The sequence below is a fragment of the Pomacea canaliculata genome, linkage group LG12 (genome assembly GCF_003073045.1).
Source record: "Pomacea canaliculata isolate SZHN2017 linkage group LG12, ASM307304v1, whole genome shotgun sequence".
NCBI lineage: Eukaryota > Metazoa > Mollusca > Gastropoda > Architaenioglossa > Ampullariidae > Pomacea > Pomacea canaliculata.
The window spans coordinates 18,649,328-18,667,574 of NC_037601.1; the positions used below are offsets into that span (position 1 = coordinate 18,649,328).

The following is an 18,247-nucleotide window of genomic DNA, read 5'->3' on the forward strand; positions in this document are numbered from 1 at the left end:
CATCATGCTTTAGAACAATGCATAAAATAAAAATACTTCAGCCTAAATTTCTAAATTTAGGTTAACAATGTTAATCATCCATTTATATGAAACAACATTGTTGCAAAATGTAATTTCAAAACAACCTTGTATTTAAAAGTTAAACCATATCAATGTCTCAACATGGTGAATTTCAGGTTTCTAATTTTGTTCTGGCTTACAGAATCTTACAAAAACAAGATCCTCTATCAATAGTGGACCCTGTACATGTTAAAAAAAAAAGAAAACTTAACATTCCTGTTGTGATTTATCCTGTCTCTGTGACGTGATATAAACCACTACTCATGCTCTTTCAAAGGGCGATGTATGCTAGGTATCGAATACTGTAAAGCATACAGTTTATGAAGATGACACTTGCACATTGCAAAAATCTTATTTATCCAGACTTTCTGTGCTTGTAACTAATGCTGACAGAATGTGAAGTCAAAATCAGACATGAAAGCAGAAATATCAAGTAGATTCCATCTCAAGAAAACATTGTGACTGCAAACAGAACAAGAAAATAGTGTATTCTTTGGTTGATCCCAACATACTATTTTAGGCAGGTTATCTGCAGTACAAGGCCTGGCAACAGATCTGCCCACTTCTTTATCACAAGTAGTCTCAGCGAGGCCTAAATCAGTCATTACCAGCACCTCTCCATCTCTGTAAATGTGTTTACTTTTACAGTTAAAACTGCTCCTATTCACTAATGACAGTCTTAAACAGCAGAAACCTTCAAGAAAAAAAAAAGAAGCTGACCTTCCTGAGCCTGACAGATGAGCAATTCCCTACAATAAGAAGAATCTGTACAAGCTTCTGTCCAAATGCTTTTAATGAGTATCAGTTTATATGCCTATTTCACAATTTGCATCTTACCTATCAAATACTATGGCAACCAGGCAGAAAAAGTGCCGATGACAAATGCATGTTTTCTAGTCAATTGGACCAGGCTACTCTTCAATTCAACAAGCAGTCTTGTCACTTAGCTGAAAAGAAAGTGCACCCACATGTGCATACACACACACTCTTCCTGGACTGAGAGGGCGCAATATCTGCATTGGGCTAGTTCATCTCCGCAATAATCCTTGAAACTGCAACTGCCACTAAAATAGCTTTAAAAACAATTCATCAAACTAATCCAAGTTAACATTAATGCATTCATTATACATCCCCATCTATTTGAGATTTTGGACAAGGATGCTAAAAGGTAGGGCATGACAATACATAATTTGGACATAAACCAAAATAAAATTAAAAAATAAATAAAAAAAAATGCACATGCTTTACATGCATGAAAGAAACTGCGTATAAAGTAGTTTTAAAGTCAAAGATGTTACACAACCTTCTTACTGCAGCAAGTTTACATTTACAAATGAAGCTTCATTAAATGCATTCTCAACTTCATACTAATGAATGTGGGTATACATCTATATACCACTTTGTCGTGAAAGAGTGGGATAGGGCTGTAGTGTGGGTTTGTAGATCTATTTTACTCTAGATATGACGTAATTTCTCTCTAGAAATTACGTCATTTACGCGTGTGTGGGTGGGAGCTTAGGCTCGTGGTGGTTGTGAGGCGTGATTGGTTGTGGTGTGTCAGGTGGTATGACTGGCCATCAAGACGGTTACTGGACTGAAAGATTGAGAGTTGCAAGCTGAGTGTTTCGACTTAAAAAGGAAAGATCTAGACGACAACCTGGGCTTTTGTGCAAAAACCTCTGAGGGGAAGACATCCGTGACTTTCGCGTCTCAAGTCTTTGTGTGCAGTTGTCTTTCCATCAAGCTTCAGACAAAATAACCTCTGAGCGAAAAAGGACATCGTCCCCGGAGATAAATTAAGCCACACAGTCGTCCTTGGCGTGCAGGAGAGCAACTTCGTCGGATCTGATAGCCACGTAACGGCTAGCTGGACTTCTGCTTCAAACCACAGAGAAAAGGATATCACCATAGAACTGAGCTAAGCCTCACCGTCGTACCTGCACGTACGCAGGAGCAACCTTGTTCGACCTAACAACTCAACAAGTTGCTCCGGCCACCGGGATCGGTGCGGCGTTCCATGCGGAGGACGTCAGGACTACTGGCGAACTTTTGAGGTGCACCTTCTTCATACTCCTCTCTCGTCGAGCACCAGTCAACAGAAGACCGAAGTCTGGAACAATATTTCTTCTGTGGCGCGACGAGAGAAGTCTCCATACGACGCTAGCCAGTGGGCAATCCAAGTGACCGTTGTGTGTGTGTCCTGCGAGACTAAGTCCCTACACAGCCAAAGCTTGACACAGCTAAGTGGCGTATGCGTAAGGAGTGTATGGGGAGAGTGTGTGAGCAGAGAGGTGTGTGACAGTTAATTTTAAGGTTAGATCTGGCTCACTAGCTATCTGGACCAGGAGTAAGGGAAACATTTAGATATCGGGACGACCTTTAGAACGAGTTAGGATCCACCTGTTTTTGTGTATTCTTTCTTCTGTCGTTTGGCAATAATAATTAACGTTCTTTTAACACACTAAATTGCCTCGTGTTTTCATTGGGGTATGCGTGCTTGGGGGCTCGAGCTAACTGAAAGTTGATAATTAATAAGCAATTTAGTGTGGTAGCACGCGGTAAGTGTCGACGGGATTTGGTGGGGGTATGGACGGGGTGTTGGACCGGTAATAGAAAACGTACCCCCTACCAAATCTACGGACCTATAGCCCCAGGTTTGCGACATATTGGAGGCTCTGTCTGGGATTGGACTGAATTTTACTCCTTAGATAAACTAGTCCAGGTAGCTGTGAGTCACTGTAGAGGCTGAATGTGGTTTTGTAACCAGGCCAAGCATAGTAGCTAGCCGTCCCAAATGCTTTTAAATGAGTATCAGTTTATATGCCTATTTCACAATTTGCATCTTACCTATCAAATACTATGGCAACCAGGCAGAAAAGGTGCCGATGACAAATGCATGTTTTCTAGTCAATAGTCAATTGGACCAGGCTACTCCTCAATTCAACAAGCAGTCTTGTCACTTAGCTGAAAAGAAAGTGCACCCACATGTGCGTACACACACACTCTTCCTGGACTGAGAGGGCGCAATATCTGCATTGGGCTAGTTCATCTCCGCAATAATCCTTGAAACTGCAACTGCCACTAAAATAGCTTTAAAAACAATTCATCAAACTAATCCAAGTTAACATTAATGCATTCATTATACATCCCCATCTATTTGAGATTTTGGACAAGGATGCTAAAAGGTAGGCAGGACAATACAAATTTGGACATAAACCAAAATAAATAAAAAATAAATAAAAAAAATGCACATGCTTACATGCATGAAAGAAACTGCGTATAAAGTAGTTTTAAAGTCAAAGATGTTACACAACCTTCTTACTGCAGCAAGTTTACATTTACAAATGAAGCTTCATTAAATGCATTCTCAACTTCATACTATGAATGTGGTATACATCTATATACCACTTGAAAAGTAAAATTTAAAATATAAAGCTTACAGTAGCCAATTTTTTCCAAAAATGTCACAAAGATGAGAATGTTAATTGTGCTGTAGTCATTATGGTGCTCTACTGCACTAACTAGATGCTAACATCTATCTAGAAGTCAGCTAATTTGCTTGTAAAATATTAGTACCTTAGCTGACTGATCAACTATACTTTAGGATCCAGCTAGCGTAGCTGCAACCCTCAAGCTGCTTTGCAACCTTACTATTCTTATTGCACAGTTCATGATTTGTATGCAAGAGCTGTTGTTGATAAGCAGCAAACTTGTCAGATCACCCTTGTAAGCTGTGCAACATGTGCTGGAGAAAAGTGAGCAATCTGAATTACATGACAGTTTATTACACATTGCATCATAAACACAAGGAATTTTAAAAACATATTTAAACTTTCGAATCGTTAAAAAAAAAAGTAGTGATTAACTTTAAGACTGTTTATATACTGTAACATTAAGTGTCTAAATGTTATAGTTGCACTTTAAGAGTAAGTAAGAAAGAGCAAAACCAACAGGTCTTCCAAATCATTTAATAAATTTTGATCTGTTGAACAATTTCAACATGTGCTTGAAGAAAATATTCCACATCAGAGTACAGGCCATGAGGTGAACTTTTTCATTGTGAAGTATAAAACTGATAGCTCAAGTAGACTCATCATGCTTTAGAACAATGCATAAAATAAAAATACTTCAGCCTAAATTTCTAAATTTAGGTTAACAATGTTAATCATCCATTTATATGAAACAACAATGTTGCAAAATGTAATTTCAAAACAACCTTGTATTTAAAAGTTAAACCATATCAATGTCTCAACATGCGTGAATTTCAGGTTTCTAATTTTGTTCTGGCTTACAGAATCTTACAAAAACAAGATCCTCTATCAATAGTGGACCCTGTACATGTTAAAAAAAAAGAAGAAAACTTAACATTCCTGTTGTGATTTATCCTGTCGCTGTGATGTGATATAAACCACTACTCATGCTCTTTCAAAGGGCGATGTATGCTAGGTATCGAATACTGTAAAGCATACAGTTTATGAAGATGACACTTGCACATTGCAAAAATCTTATTTATCCAGACTTTCTGTGCTTGTAACTAATGCTGACAGAATGTGAAGTCAAAATCAGACATGAAAGCAGAAATATCAAGTAGATTCCATCTCAAGAAAACATTGTGACTGCAAACAGAACAAGAAAATAGTGTATTCTTTGGTTGATCCCAATATACTATTTTAGGCAGGTTATCTGCAGTAAAAGGCCTGGCAACAGATCTGCCCACTTCTTTATCACAAGTAGTCTCAGCGAGGCCTAAATCAGTCATTACCAGCACCTCTCCATCTCTGTAAATGTGTTTACTTTTACAGTTAAAACTGCTCCTATTCACTAATGACAGTCTTAAACAGCAGAAACCTTCAAGAAAAAAAAAAGAAGCTGACCTTCCTGAGCCTGACAGATGAGCAATTCCCTACAATAAGAAGAATCTGTACAAGCTTCTGTCCCAAATGCTTTTAAATGAGTATCAGTTTATATGCCTATTTCACAATTTGCATCTTACCTATCAAATACTATGGCAACCAGGCAGAAAAGGTGCCGATGACAAATGCATGTTTTCTAGTCAATTGGACCAGGCTACTCCTCAATTCAACAAGCAGTCTTGTCACTTAGCTGAAAAGAAAGTGCACCCACATGTGCGTACACACACACTCTTCCTGGACTGAGAGGGCGCAATATCTGCATTGGGCTAGTTCATCTCCGCAATAATCCTTGAAACTGCAACTGCCACTAAAATAGCTTTAAAAACAATTCATCAAACTAATCCAAGTTAACATTAATGCATTCATTATACATCCCCATCTATTTGAGATTTTGGACAAGGATGCTAAAAGGTAGGGCATGACAATACATAATTTGGACATAAACCAAAATAAAAATAAGAAATAAATATAAAAAAAATGCACATGCTTTACATGCATGAAAGAAACTGCGTATAAAGTAGTTTTAAAGTCAAAGATGTTACACAACCTTCTTACTGCAGCAAGTTTACATTTACAAATGAAGCTTCATTAAATGCATTCTCAACTTCATACTAATGAATGTGGGTATACATCTATATACCACTTGAAAAGTAAAATTTAAAATATAAAGCTTACAGTAGCCAATTTTTTCCAAAAATGTCACAAAGATGAGAATGTTAATTGTGCTGTAGTCATTATGGTGCTCTACTGCACTAACTAGATGCTAACATCTATCTAGAAGTCAGCTAATTTGCTTGTAAAATATTAGTACCTTAGCTGACTGATCAACTATACTTTAGGATCCAGCTAGCGTAGCTGCAACCCTCAAGCTGCTTTGCAACCTTACTATTCTTATTGCACAGTTCATGATTGATGCTAGTTAAAATGATAAAGCCCTTTCAGAAAAACCACAACAGCCATCACATGCAAACTCAAACTCCCCTCTAGTAGCAGTCAATGGACATGATGATGTAATACAGTTTTAGCCTTGTGCTGAAGAGTGCATACAAAAATAATAAAAATGAGGATACAAGATATTTCAGCAGATACTAATGGGCAAGACTTCAGTAAAAAAAATGCAGCTTGGTGTCCCAGAGAATTACTTTGAACATGTTATTGACAACAATCCTGCTATTGCATACATAAATATGCATGCACTGTACATGCACACAAAAACCCTGATAAATGACACAACCAGCAACAGATATTCACATGCTACTTATGGAGTATAGCAGTGAACTTTCTCATTACATGTAACTCCCAAAGAGCAATAAACACATACTCCCTGCAGCTGTACAGAAACTTTCATTTTCGAATCACCATGGTAGATATCTGGTAGTAACATTACTAATACATCCAAAAAAAAAGGATTTGGCAAGGGGTACCTATAGCCTTTCAGTCATAGAGCGATTAGGTGTCAGGTACTAGCTTTGTGAGAGGGCAATGCTTATCTCTCCTCTCTCTACCTTTCTTTCAACTTTCATATTTGTTACCCTCTCCCCCCAAGCCACACACACACAGTAGAGGTAATTGGGGGGGGGGGTATTGCGGAGAGGGGATATGGGGTGGGGAGGGAAATCTGTGCCACACCAGCTAGTGTACTTACTAGTTGTCTTAAATACAGTGACCAAACCCTTTGGTCATCCACTTTTACAACCATTACCCTAACACTATCAATCTAGTCAATTTTTACAAAAAAAAAAAAAAGGAACTTTGATATTCTTTGTTCCAATGCTATATCAAAAGTGATTAAGATCTTTTAAGTTTAAAAGGTTATTTTAAAGAAAATCCTACATAAAAGAATAAATGTGAAACTGAGAGGGAAAAATGGCAAGATCAGAGATGGGAGCATGTTAAACTGGCTCAATGCACCTAAAAAATGAGATCCATAAAATGATAAAAAGACACACAAAAAACCCCCAAAAAAACAAAACAAAAAAACCTGAAAAATGAACAGCATGTTGAATAATGGTTGTGACCCAGATAATGGAAGGAGAAATGAACTAATAGGATACACTGTAAATATTTACTTTCGAGTTCAAAGAGTCTGCTCCACTAATATAAGTTACTGCTGTTAGTAGCTTTGTAAAAATAATATCTTTTATGGGAATACAATACTCAACATGCTACTGTTGACTTTTAGCATAGTCACACAAACAATGATCATTATATATGATACATATAAATTTTCTTTTTCAGACAGCATGTCATGGCCCTGTCACATTGTCAAAGCAGCCATCATAATTTTCTATGTAATGAGAGCCAAAACACTACACTTGAGTATCATGTAATTCACAACAGTTGCTGTGTACACATGCGAAGGCTTCCATATATGCTCAGAGTCAGAGGAAAGAGAATTCCACAATTATAACATTCTGTTTTATGAATAGCCATGTGACGACCACAAATCTTATTTTCCATTCATATCTCCCATTCTCCCCTTAAACTTTAAAAAAAAAAAAGCCCTTGAAATCACAAACCCTGGATACTAATCAGACTGCTAAATGCAAAAAATTATATATATATGCTACACTAGCAGATCCTATGCTACACTAACTAACAGATCCATACAGATGTTACACTAGCAAATTACAGCATAATGACAGCAGTATTGTAAATACTAAAACTGTTCTCAAGGTGCAGGCCTGCTTTGAGCACCAGCCCTTTTTAAGGAAAGACATTAAGTGGAATAATACCATAGATCAATGTCTGGAAAAAGCAAAAACAAATTAAGAAAACAAACGAGGAAAAGATTATCAGCATAAGACATTATGCACTTGAGCAGACCATATTCACTAACCAGCTTGAGGTTGTTGCAACCTGGCTTGTACAGAAAAGAGAGTGAAGTCATACTTTGCAAGCTTTTGATTTCTTGTTCGACTACATCCTCTCTTCACATTTACGGTGGAAGAATTAGATTACTTTACCAGCAGCCCAATGGAAGAGGTGTTAAAAGTCTTTGATTACAACCATCAAAGACCAATAGTGTAAGAGCGACCCTTAGGGTTGTGAATGGGAAGTGTCTGGGGCTGCACCATGGTCCATTCATACCACACATTCTTCTCTGTTACTCTGCGCCATATCTGGACCACAACCTTGGTGCCTTTGGTCACAAATGTTGGTGTCTGAAGTAAGAAATGTATAAGTTATAAGTCTGATGGGCAACGGAAAAACAAAAATATCCTGATGTATTTTCATTTTGTTTAAAAAGACAGAACAGATTTCAAGATGTTAATTATATTTACCAAGTGATGATCTGTACTACAATATATGCTTAATGCAAATACATGCATGCACCTGCAGTGCAGACATGCATGATCTTGTAACAACAAAAGAAGTAAGTTCTGTACTGTATAACTCAATCCTAAAATAATGGACTCTTTAACTTAGTTTTGATATACTGGACTCCACAACTCAGATAAGAGATGTTGGACTGAGATGCTGAAATGCAAATTTCAAAAACGTACGAGCATTTGCTGCTTAGCTTTAAGGAATTTTTAGAGTTGTACTGTAGAGTTATGTAATCTGAAATTCATTTCTTTACATGTTAAGATTTAGTTAAAGCAAAAAGTATCTCTAGAGTACAATTTCTCTTTGTCAGCAAACAGCATATAACTAATCTTGAAGAGCTGAAGAAAATGTTTAATAAGTTGATTACTGATGACGACTGCACAAACCAAAATGCAATGCTACATGGCATATGACATGCAAACAAAAGCACTCACTCTCAGGGGAAACAGGATAGGAAACCAGCTAAACATTCCTGGTGAATGTGTGGAGGGCAGGATACCTGCAACATATTATAATACATTCAGAGGCAGATTCTCCTGTTAACAGATCCTGAAAATTGAATATTTTCAAAATGCCCACCTATCCTTATACATAAAATATTAAATAGTGTTAGTTTTCTAACTCTGATGATGTAGCTTTATATTTATATTACTCATAATCCTAAGCAAAATATATCCATAAAAGTTTACATCTTTAAATATGCTTACAAAATGACTTTTAACAACTCCAGTATCGTCCAAAAATATTTGGAAACCCTCTATATCAAGTACACTGGCCTAAATCTTGGAGTGATTACTGCAATGAAAATGATCATAGGGAGCATACAGTTGTTTGCATCAAAAGCTGATTGCAGATCATACTGCTATAAAGCCAAGAAATCATCAAATTATCTTTTTCACATACACATGCACAACAAACACTTATTGCAAATTCACAAAAAATACTTCATACTTAACACAACATCTTTGTATAGCACTGTGTCAAAGTATCCAGCCAATCCATGTACAACGCAGTCTTCACTAATTTCAAATTCCAAACTTGCATGCCGAGTGTTGTCTATGACCTTATCTGTGATACAGAAAAAGAGTAAAGAACAAGACATGCGGCGGGAACCAAACCAGTCTTAGCACAGTCTTTCACTGCTTAGATTTAACACCTTTTTGCTGCATTATAAGTCAGAAAACCTATTAAATCTATTAATAACAACTGCTTTAATGATATAAAACCAGACATCAACAAATACAAATCAAATGAACCTAACTATTGACCCCACCACAAACACAGAGGCTTCATGAATGATTCACAAAATTTGTGATGGACACACTTTGTTTGCACACAGACCCACCTCTGTTAGGATGATGGAAGCTGAATACTTTCTGTGGTTCTGCCAGGATCTGGCAATTGTGAAGGCGAACAACGTAAGGCATCTCAAAGCAGCTCTAGAAGACACAAAGATACACATTAACTAATACCCTAGAAGACACACACACCCCTATACTTTAGAAGACACAAACATACACGCGTATCAACACCTTCAACTCACATAATCATAAAAACTATTTCAACTTCTTTCTACATATAACCACTCTGCACTATGTGTAGCCATCATGGTTAAACATAATAATAATAATCATGGAATTTGTAGAGCAGCTTTCCTGGTGGTGATGTGAGATCAATGCATCGTGCACAAAGATTATCAACGGACAGTTAACTGCATAACAAAGATACACAAGCTACAGCAAATGGATGACACCATGGCAACCATTAAAAAATAAATGCATGGGTGAAGATGGGGAATCAATGAGTGGAAGAACAAATTACTGCTACTTCACTAAGCAAAAAATTTCCACAAAACAAAAAGAAACTACATACACAAATAAAAACAAATCACACACACACACAATGCTATTTCTCTACCAACTTACCTCAGGGGTTTTATCCTTTTCTTTCTGTATGCGGAACTCACTGTACAGTTTTGCTGACTGTAAAGGAGCTAGGTATGATGTGTATGCTGAAGGAATACTAATGCCATCATCTGCAGCAATATAAAAATGCATAAGGCACCATCACCACAGCCTCTTACTACACAGTATCATGACAAAGACATACAACTTTAAAGGCATAAACATACATCTAAGGTTGTGACAATGTCTGTTAAAGTGCTTTAAAAAACAAAACAAAACAGAAGACAATGTGCAGTAATGAGATCCGATGTGATACTAGCATGTCCAAATGCATTATGAGTAAGAGAGCTTCATATACTTACCTTTAAGAAAGCGCTGAGCTCCATCAAGACATTCAGGTGAGAGTTCATTGTCACCAAAAGAGCCAAGTAATTCACTAATGATAATGTCAGCCTTTTCAGGGGCATCCCAATGTCTCATGTCACATGACACTACTTCGACCAAGTGGCCCCACATTTCATCTCTCAAATTTTCTAATCTGAAGGCAAATAGACAAGACATAAAAGTGAGTAATTTATTCATTGTGGTCGTACCAATGTCATGCCATAAACAAATTTTGTGCTACAGATACAATACTAAGCAAAGATTCATTTTGGGGAAACATCCATGGGTCCACCACCCCACAAAAAAAAAAAAAAAGAGTAATAATGACTAAAAAAAATGCAAGTCCTTTACAATAGTCACAAAAGGTTGGCCAACTCTGGGTCATACCAGTGAAAGGCAGCTCAGTCCAGGGTTTGTGCATGTACACAAAAAATCACCAAAAAACAGCAAATACAACATTTAACTTTCATTAACACTGTTTAAGGTTTGCTTCCTTATAGAGCTGCTTATAATTTGCTTCTGGGATAAATAGTTCTATGACCATAAATGATCTAAAATTCCATGAAACATAGAATTGAGCCATGTGTGCTCATCAAGACATACGTAATGACAGCATTGGGGTTTTTCTCCACTGCATAAATCTTCTTTACTTTGCGGTCTGCCTGCTTGGTAGCATTGATTGCTGCCCTGACCAAAGGTCCCTTCCAGCCCCCACCACCATCAAAACCCTGCACAGTACAAGGTCATGTATGGTCATGTTAAAGGCATCAAATAAGGAAAATACACTAATCTTATTACAAGATTAACAGATGAACATTACAGGAAGCTATTCTTTCTATATCTTCTATACTAATATATATTGACTGTGTGTGTTTATATATATATATTGACTAATTAAACTGATGTCCCCTCATCTAACAGGCTGATGGGGCAGCTCTGTATTTTTCTGTTTTGTCTACAATCTGTTCTGGTTTTAATGTCATCAATTTGTGGATATGCACCTTCCATTAGTTCCTCTGTGTGCTGGATTTTCTGTGGCTTTCTGCCTTTTTTTGTCTTATGGAATAGACAGATGAGGTCAAAGTTTTTTTTTTTGACTAACAGTCTCCAATTCCTTACACTTCATGTGTGGTCTGTGATTTGTACCCCTCAGTTTTAAAATTATTGTGCATCCAGAGAGTGCTTTGTAAGTACTTGTTTACAAGATATGATGGTTCAGCTTAACTTCAATTTCTTTACTTGGATGCCTTGATGAAGTAATTGAACAAAAAATTATATTTAGATCCATAACATCATTGATTGAGGTGATCTCTCTTTAGCTAAAAAAAGGTTAAAAATGACTTTTTTCTACACTGCTGATCTCCACTTGACTTTCTCTTCTTACTGCATTCTTGCTGAGAGAAACTGTCTATCACCACATTGTGTGCTTTTGTGTCACATCATTGCCCCATCTTCATTGACTTGATCTTCTTCTGCAGGGCACTGAACTTGTCATTTGACAAGGAAGCAGGCTATAACAAGTTTCTTCCTTAGTGGAGTGCTACAGTTTTATCTTTCATCTATTTTTCTAAAAAGGGGTTTTGCTTGTTTTGCAAAAGCACAGAATTTATAAAAATAAATAGTTCAAACAATGAATCAAACAGTTATGACAACTTCAAAAGTACACTTACAGTTCCATGGTTTCTTTATCCTTATCTTCTATTCTGTCAATAACAGCCCGATAGATTGCCTGTACACAAGAAAAACATCAATGGTTCCTAATTACCAATTGTTTAGTGTACAATCCTGTTTAGATTATCAACATCACAGCAACTGTCACTTGGCTACACCATCTAAGCCATTTTTAAAGTTATTATGTAAGCCAATAAAGGTAAAAAAAAAGAAAAGAAAAAAAAAAAAAGCAAAACTGCAATCTGACCTTCCTGGAAAATAATATATATATAGAGAGAGATAAATGCTACTTTAAGTTACAATTGATTGAAAATATCACTTTAAACTGGAATAAAAATTACCCGCTGGTACTCCGAGTATTTCACAGGATCTTTCTCAAAAATTTCGTATGTGTGTGACTCCAGATTATCCATGAGAGGCTGCAAACAACCAAACAATTCTAAATGGTTGCTGTACCTTATATCACAGTTAACCAATGATATTATTGTACATTAATTTAATTGATCATTTGAAGTCAGAAAAAAAAAAAAACAACTTACAAAAAGCAAATTCTCAGCAGCTAATAAGCATCAAATATATCTGTCATATACATTTATTAAATTTTAAAAAAAATGCATAGTAATTCTTTTTTTGCAACTCCCCTACTCGGAAAAAACCCGAAACTACAAACAAGAAATGTTAAGGAAGCAAAGAAAAAAATACAGCACCTGCAAAGGATTTTGAAGATAATCCTCAAATCCTTTGGCAAACTCTGTGACAGGATCTGGTGATGGCTGTGTCTGAAAGATTATTGAATTATTCAGCCAAGCATTTTACTGCCAACCCATAGCTATATTTGTCATACTTCCAAGGTATAGCAAATCAGTCAAATTTATCTCAAATAATCAAGAATACATCATAAAACTTATAATATTCATCTATTCACGAGGAATTTATGCATTTCAAAGACTTTGATATTAAATCCCACAGCCAGTCTTCTATTTTTTTTTTTATATGCCTACTTGCGGTTGCTTTAAAAAATTTAATTTTTGAAAAAATCCTTTCTATTGAAATGGAGATGCTCTTTTCAACAAACATTTATTTCATCTGTGATATACCACTAACTGCAATAAATAAATAATCACTTGCTTTAAATGACAGTCTTTAATTTAATTTTATCTTAGGCAGACATAAAACAAAAAGCACAGCAGCACCTGCCAGAGGTGATCCAAGTACTGCTGGTAACATCTAATGCCTTTGTCTGGGTGTCGATCCACTCCTGTTAAAACCACTTGCACATCCAGCTGAAAAAAAGTACATTACATAAATAGTATGCTATAAACAAATGCACACATACAAAATCATGATGCCATAAAAATATAGTATGTTCGACAAATAGAGAAAACTAAACTAACAGCTGCTGGGAGCATCTGACAGGTAAGAAATTGTTTTCTTTCTTGCAGGCATTTCTTTTTTTTTTTTTTTAAAAATAAATGTAAGCGTACTTGCCAGGAGACATTTTATGCAAAAACACCCCAGTGAACAGTTTGGGGCTGAATATTAAACACAAGATGATTCCCAGCTTTTGAGAGCAAAATATTAGTATCTTCAAAGCCACATGATAGTAACCAAGCCGCCGAGTTAAGTCTGCAGCCTCATTTCACAGGCAAGCATTTCAACAATTTGACTGCTACCATTCTTCTTACTAATCAGTGTCAAGGATGGAAATGTTGACCAAACAAATGATGCAAATTGTTAGTTTTCAACCAAATCACTGCAATGACCACACTTTATAGTGTAAAACATTTGTTAATATTTAAAGATACAGAATTTTACACTATGCCACGCAAGAAGAATTGCAAGGGGTAAAATGATAATTTTACCAAACAAAAAAAAAAAAATACCCCAACATTCACTTTCCTTAACACTTAAAATAAATTAATAAAATAGTTTTGAGTACCAGAGGTACCAACTGGATGTTTTACTCCATCCACTATTACCAGCAGTCTTGCTTATTGCTTTGCATTTCACAAACTAATTAAGGCAGAAAAAGACATTTTACTTATTACTATAGTTCACTACTTAGCTGCAAGGCCAGAGCTAGTGTTAAAGTATTTAATCTGACCTTGAAAAAACTCCTGAGAACAGCCTGGTGTGCTTTTGACAGAACAGGATAGCCCTTCTTGTTGGTCAGAAATAAACTGGTGGATACCAAAACTGCTTTCACTGGCTCTGCCAGCCATCGCTGGATCATTTCATCTTCTGGCAAATCTGCAGTTACCTCCAGTAGGACATCCAGTTTCTTACTCCAGTCACACAGAGAACGGAATGTATTCCACCTGATACACAAACCTATTTTCCATGATACTAGTGCTGCTGTGTATTCAATAAAGGGATCAATACTTTAAGCCTGTAAATAGACTATATAACTTTCTCATAATAGTCACATAATGTTGACTGCTATTGTCATCAATGCCTTACCTTTTTTTTTAATTATTTAATGATTAACTAAACAAAGCAACCTGCTGACAAACTTGATATTCTTGTTCTAGCATAATATAATAATAATAATAAGTCGATTTGTAATGCGCAGGTATCCATTCCGAAGAATGCTCATTGCGCAGAAACACAAAAAAACATAAGAAGAAAAAATAAAGTGAACAAATATATAAAACACCAGGAAAGTAAAAAATATAGACAGAAGTGTTTCTTGGTAGTTTAAGACTGGTTTGAAAGAAGCAGATGGGTTTTCAGTTTTTTGCGAAACGTGGTTTGTGAGCAATATGCAGAGCAAAACTTCTATTGTTGATTTATACCAAGAAAACAAACTTATGTTGTTTATTCCTTAACAACTAAACATATTCTCTCATTAAAAACATCAGTTTGAGTGTTACACCTCTCAGCATTAACTCAGCACACCCAGACCAAGACTGCTATCACAGATGCAAAAACAACAATCTTCTTATGTCATGTTGATCCAAATGTTAGCCACTGATGCATATGATGCTACTTAACTGAATAGTGCAAAAATTTCAACATCTTAAAAGGATTGAAGGCAGGCATGAAAATTTACTAAAATAGGACCCACAGATATCATGAATTCAAGATTCTGTGTCTAGGTAAGCAAGCCACTGTCCACACAACAGGAGAGTAAAAAAGTGATGCATGAGTCTGATTGCACTGCGATCCTTCAGTACTGTGAAGCTGTAGTAATGTGACAATATGCCATAGGGGCACCAACTAGTTAAAAGAAGCCCCTCAGGATGAGGCACGATCAAAATACATTTGATGCAGTTACCTACAGAGTAAAATGTGTAATTAATTTAAGAGATTATTGATTAAAAAGTAAAAAACAAATTTTGTCTGTATATTAAAAGCAATGTTTAAAAAACTCATAGTTTTAAAAAGTCATGTGGGTCAAACTGTATATGGTGAACTATACCACTGTTTACTCCTATTCTATTTTAAAGCTCTGAGAAATGGCATATAGCAGCCTAAAATTGTAGTTGATGCAGTCAAAAAAAAACAAAAACAAACCAGTTCTCACGTATCCATTTTATCACATTAAGAGAAACCTTAAATCACAAAATCTATTCTTACACATTTTAAACAAAACAAAAATGATAGGGTTGGGGACCAGAATAAAGCTATCAGTAGAATGAGAAAAAAAAAACAACAACTTATGACCTGCAATAATGGGACAAAACTCATAATAACCCAGACTACACTGATTTTAGATTACCTCCCTTAGAAAGTGGGCCCTGAGATACTGCAAGATATAGATCTATAATTATTTTAAGCTAATATCATCTAAAAGGATTAGTGTCAATGTCAAGGCAGTAGACTTAATGACACACACAGTTAACCCAGGAACCCAAGACACTATGTTATACAGTTTTTCAGATGAAGCAGCAAGCAGAGTAAGCAAATCAGATTACAGCTGGTCGTAGTGAAAATACTCACAGCTAAGTAAATAAACGTAAAAATGGATGCAATGCGCCATTGATTAATAACAAAAACAACAAAAAAAAAAAAACCAAAAGAATGCTTCTAAAGAATGAGATCTAGGGATAAGCAGAAAACTAATTACAAGTTAAAACTAGGCCTTGAAAGAATACAAACATTAGAACGGTACTTAAAATGATACCTATTTCTCCAAGATTTTAGGAATAGAAACTGTACGTGTGAAGGTGCAATCCAACTTGAACATCAAGAGTGTTTTTTTTTAAAATTTTGAATATCCATGTATAACAACATCCCTTAAGATTATTTTCAAGTACAGGATGATAAAATAACTGACCACTGCCAGGTGTCTTCTGGAACACGCTCTGTTTCTTCTTCCTCTTCAAGCACTGGGTCTTTCTGATCTTCAGCACTCAGCATTGGAACATGAATCCAGTATTGCTAGAAACAAAAGGCATAAAAGACTACCAAAAAATATGCCTATTTTGTTTGCAAGTATCTGCCCTTTAAAAATAACCAAAACCTTCACATGTGCTAACATTTGCCAAACTGTCACGATGATGAAAACAATGTGGTAATGTAATAAAATTAAAAAACACAACAAAATAGTCTCTGAATTTGTAATTTCCACAAAAATGACCTATTGCAAAAATGGCTGCACCTGTGGGCAGTAGGTTGATAATATGTGCTCATTGAGACACCGGGCCAGGTTGGCACAGTTTCCATTTTCCAGTTGTAGGACAACAGCAGGTAGTCCCAGGTGAGCCGTGTAACTGAGTTCTTGTTGCAGTGCCTGAATAAAATAAATATTATAAAAATATCGTTAAACACAGATCACTGATGAATTAAAACACTTTAAATAAATCTTTCAAAAATTAAAATGACAAAATAAGGAAAATTCACTTACTATTTCAGAATTTCTACGAACTTTATAGTTGGGTGAATCCAACTGAAGCCATGGAGAAATTTTGCCGACCACCAAATTACTCCAATCTGCCAAAAACAAAACTGATTGTTCAATGCCATTTGTGATCACAAGACAACTCAACAGTTTCAGTGGACACACTTATGTGAGGATTTAATAAGACAAGTCCATGCTAAAATGTGCAGGAATAAAATTCCCAAGATCCTGTCTTGTCAAAGTCTGTCTGGAAGCTGTATTCAATTTCATTTTGAAAAAACTCTCAATTTGTCCTGGTTGATTTGGTCAAATTTAGAGTTCTCCAACCCCTCCCCTAAACGCAATTGTTTTTTTAATTATATCAAAATTATTAAAAAAAAATCTTGCAGTTTTCAATTCACAGAACGGACATTGGACAAACGAAGACATGATGGCGAGGGAAGCCAGTGAAGAGACCACTGTGTATAACTTACCATTACTAGAGAGGCAAAGATCGGAACGAGTCAATGGACCTGGCCGATTTTTGGCTGGATCGTTCAGAAATTCCCTTTTTAACCGAGGATGAACAACAGGTATACAGGCAAAGTCGAATCTGTAATTATAATATGAAAGAAAACTATGCTTAACGAACAAAACAAGTAGACTAGAATGACTGGAGGACGTTTAAGATGACGATGTGTTCTACCTTCGGATTTCTTTGGAAATGTCAACTAAACTCGCAATGCAAACTTCTATTCAGGGGTAGACCCTAGGGGATACATTTATACAGTTTATCCTCGTTTTACTACTGTACTATTTTATTATTCTAGTCGACATACGAAGGATGCAAGTCTTCTTTGCGCATATGATGAAAAAGAAGTGAAGTAATCGTCTCTTTCAAATGATGATCTTTCGATAAATGGGAAAAAGTGAATCAAAAGTTATTTTTAAAATACAAATGCAAAAAACAAAGTGAATACAAACCCTGATCGACATACTGATTCCAATGTTGAGTTTATATCAGGGCAACAGTTAACATCACGACCACAAGATAACCTGGGCGGCATTTTCTGCTCTCAGTAATCACTCAGCAGCAGCGTGCCGGACATGCACTACAGCCACATGGAGCGAGCTTTACGCAACCTCGAGAGATTAAACAAAAT

General features: G+C 36.1%; 1 protein-coding gene across 1 annotated transcript; it reads right to left on the reverse strand.

Annotated features, from left to right (window-relative positions):
• Positions 1 to 4,012: 4,012 nt before the first annotated feature.
• Positions 4,013 to 18,224, reverse strand: LOC112576494 (protein arginine N-methyltransferase 5-like). The gene is given in 18 exon segments (XM_025258965.1): positions 4,013 to 8,137; positions 8,738 to 8,802; positions 9,255 to 9,371; positions 9,649 to 9,742; positions 10,229 to 10,338; positions 10,570 to 10,745; positions 11,195 to 11,294; positions 11,297 to 11,319; positions 12,262 to 12,320; positions 12,604 to 12,681; positions 12,970 to 13,041; positions 13,456 to 13,545; positions 14,367 to 14,580; positions 16,542 to 16,645; positions 16,866 to 16,997; positions 17,112 to 17,197; positions 17,579 to 17,697; positions 18,069 to 18,224. Coding segments are annotated over 18 exon segments (1,875 nt in total). The 5' UTR covers positions 18,152 to 18,224; the 3' UTR covers positions 4,013 to 7,984.
• Between the last annotated feature and the right edge of the window lie 23 nt (positions 18,225 to 18,247).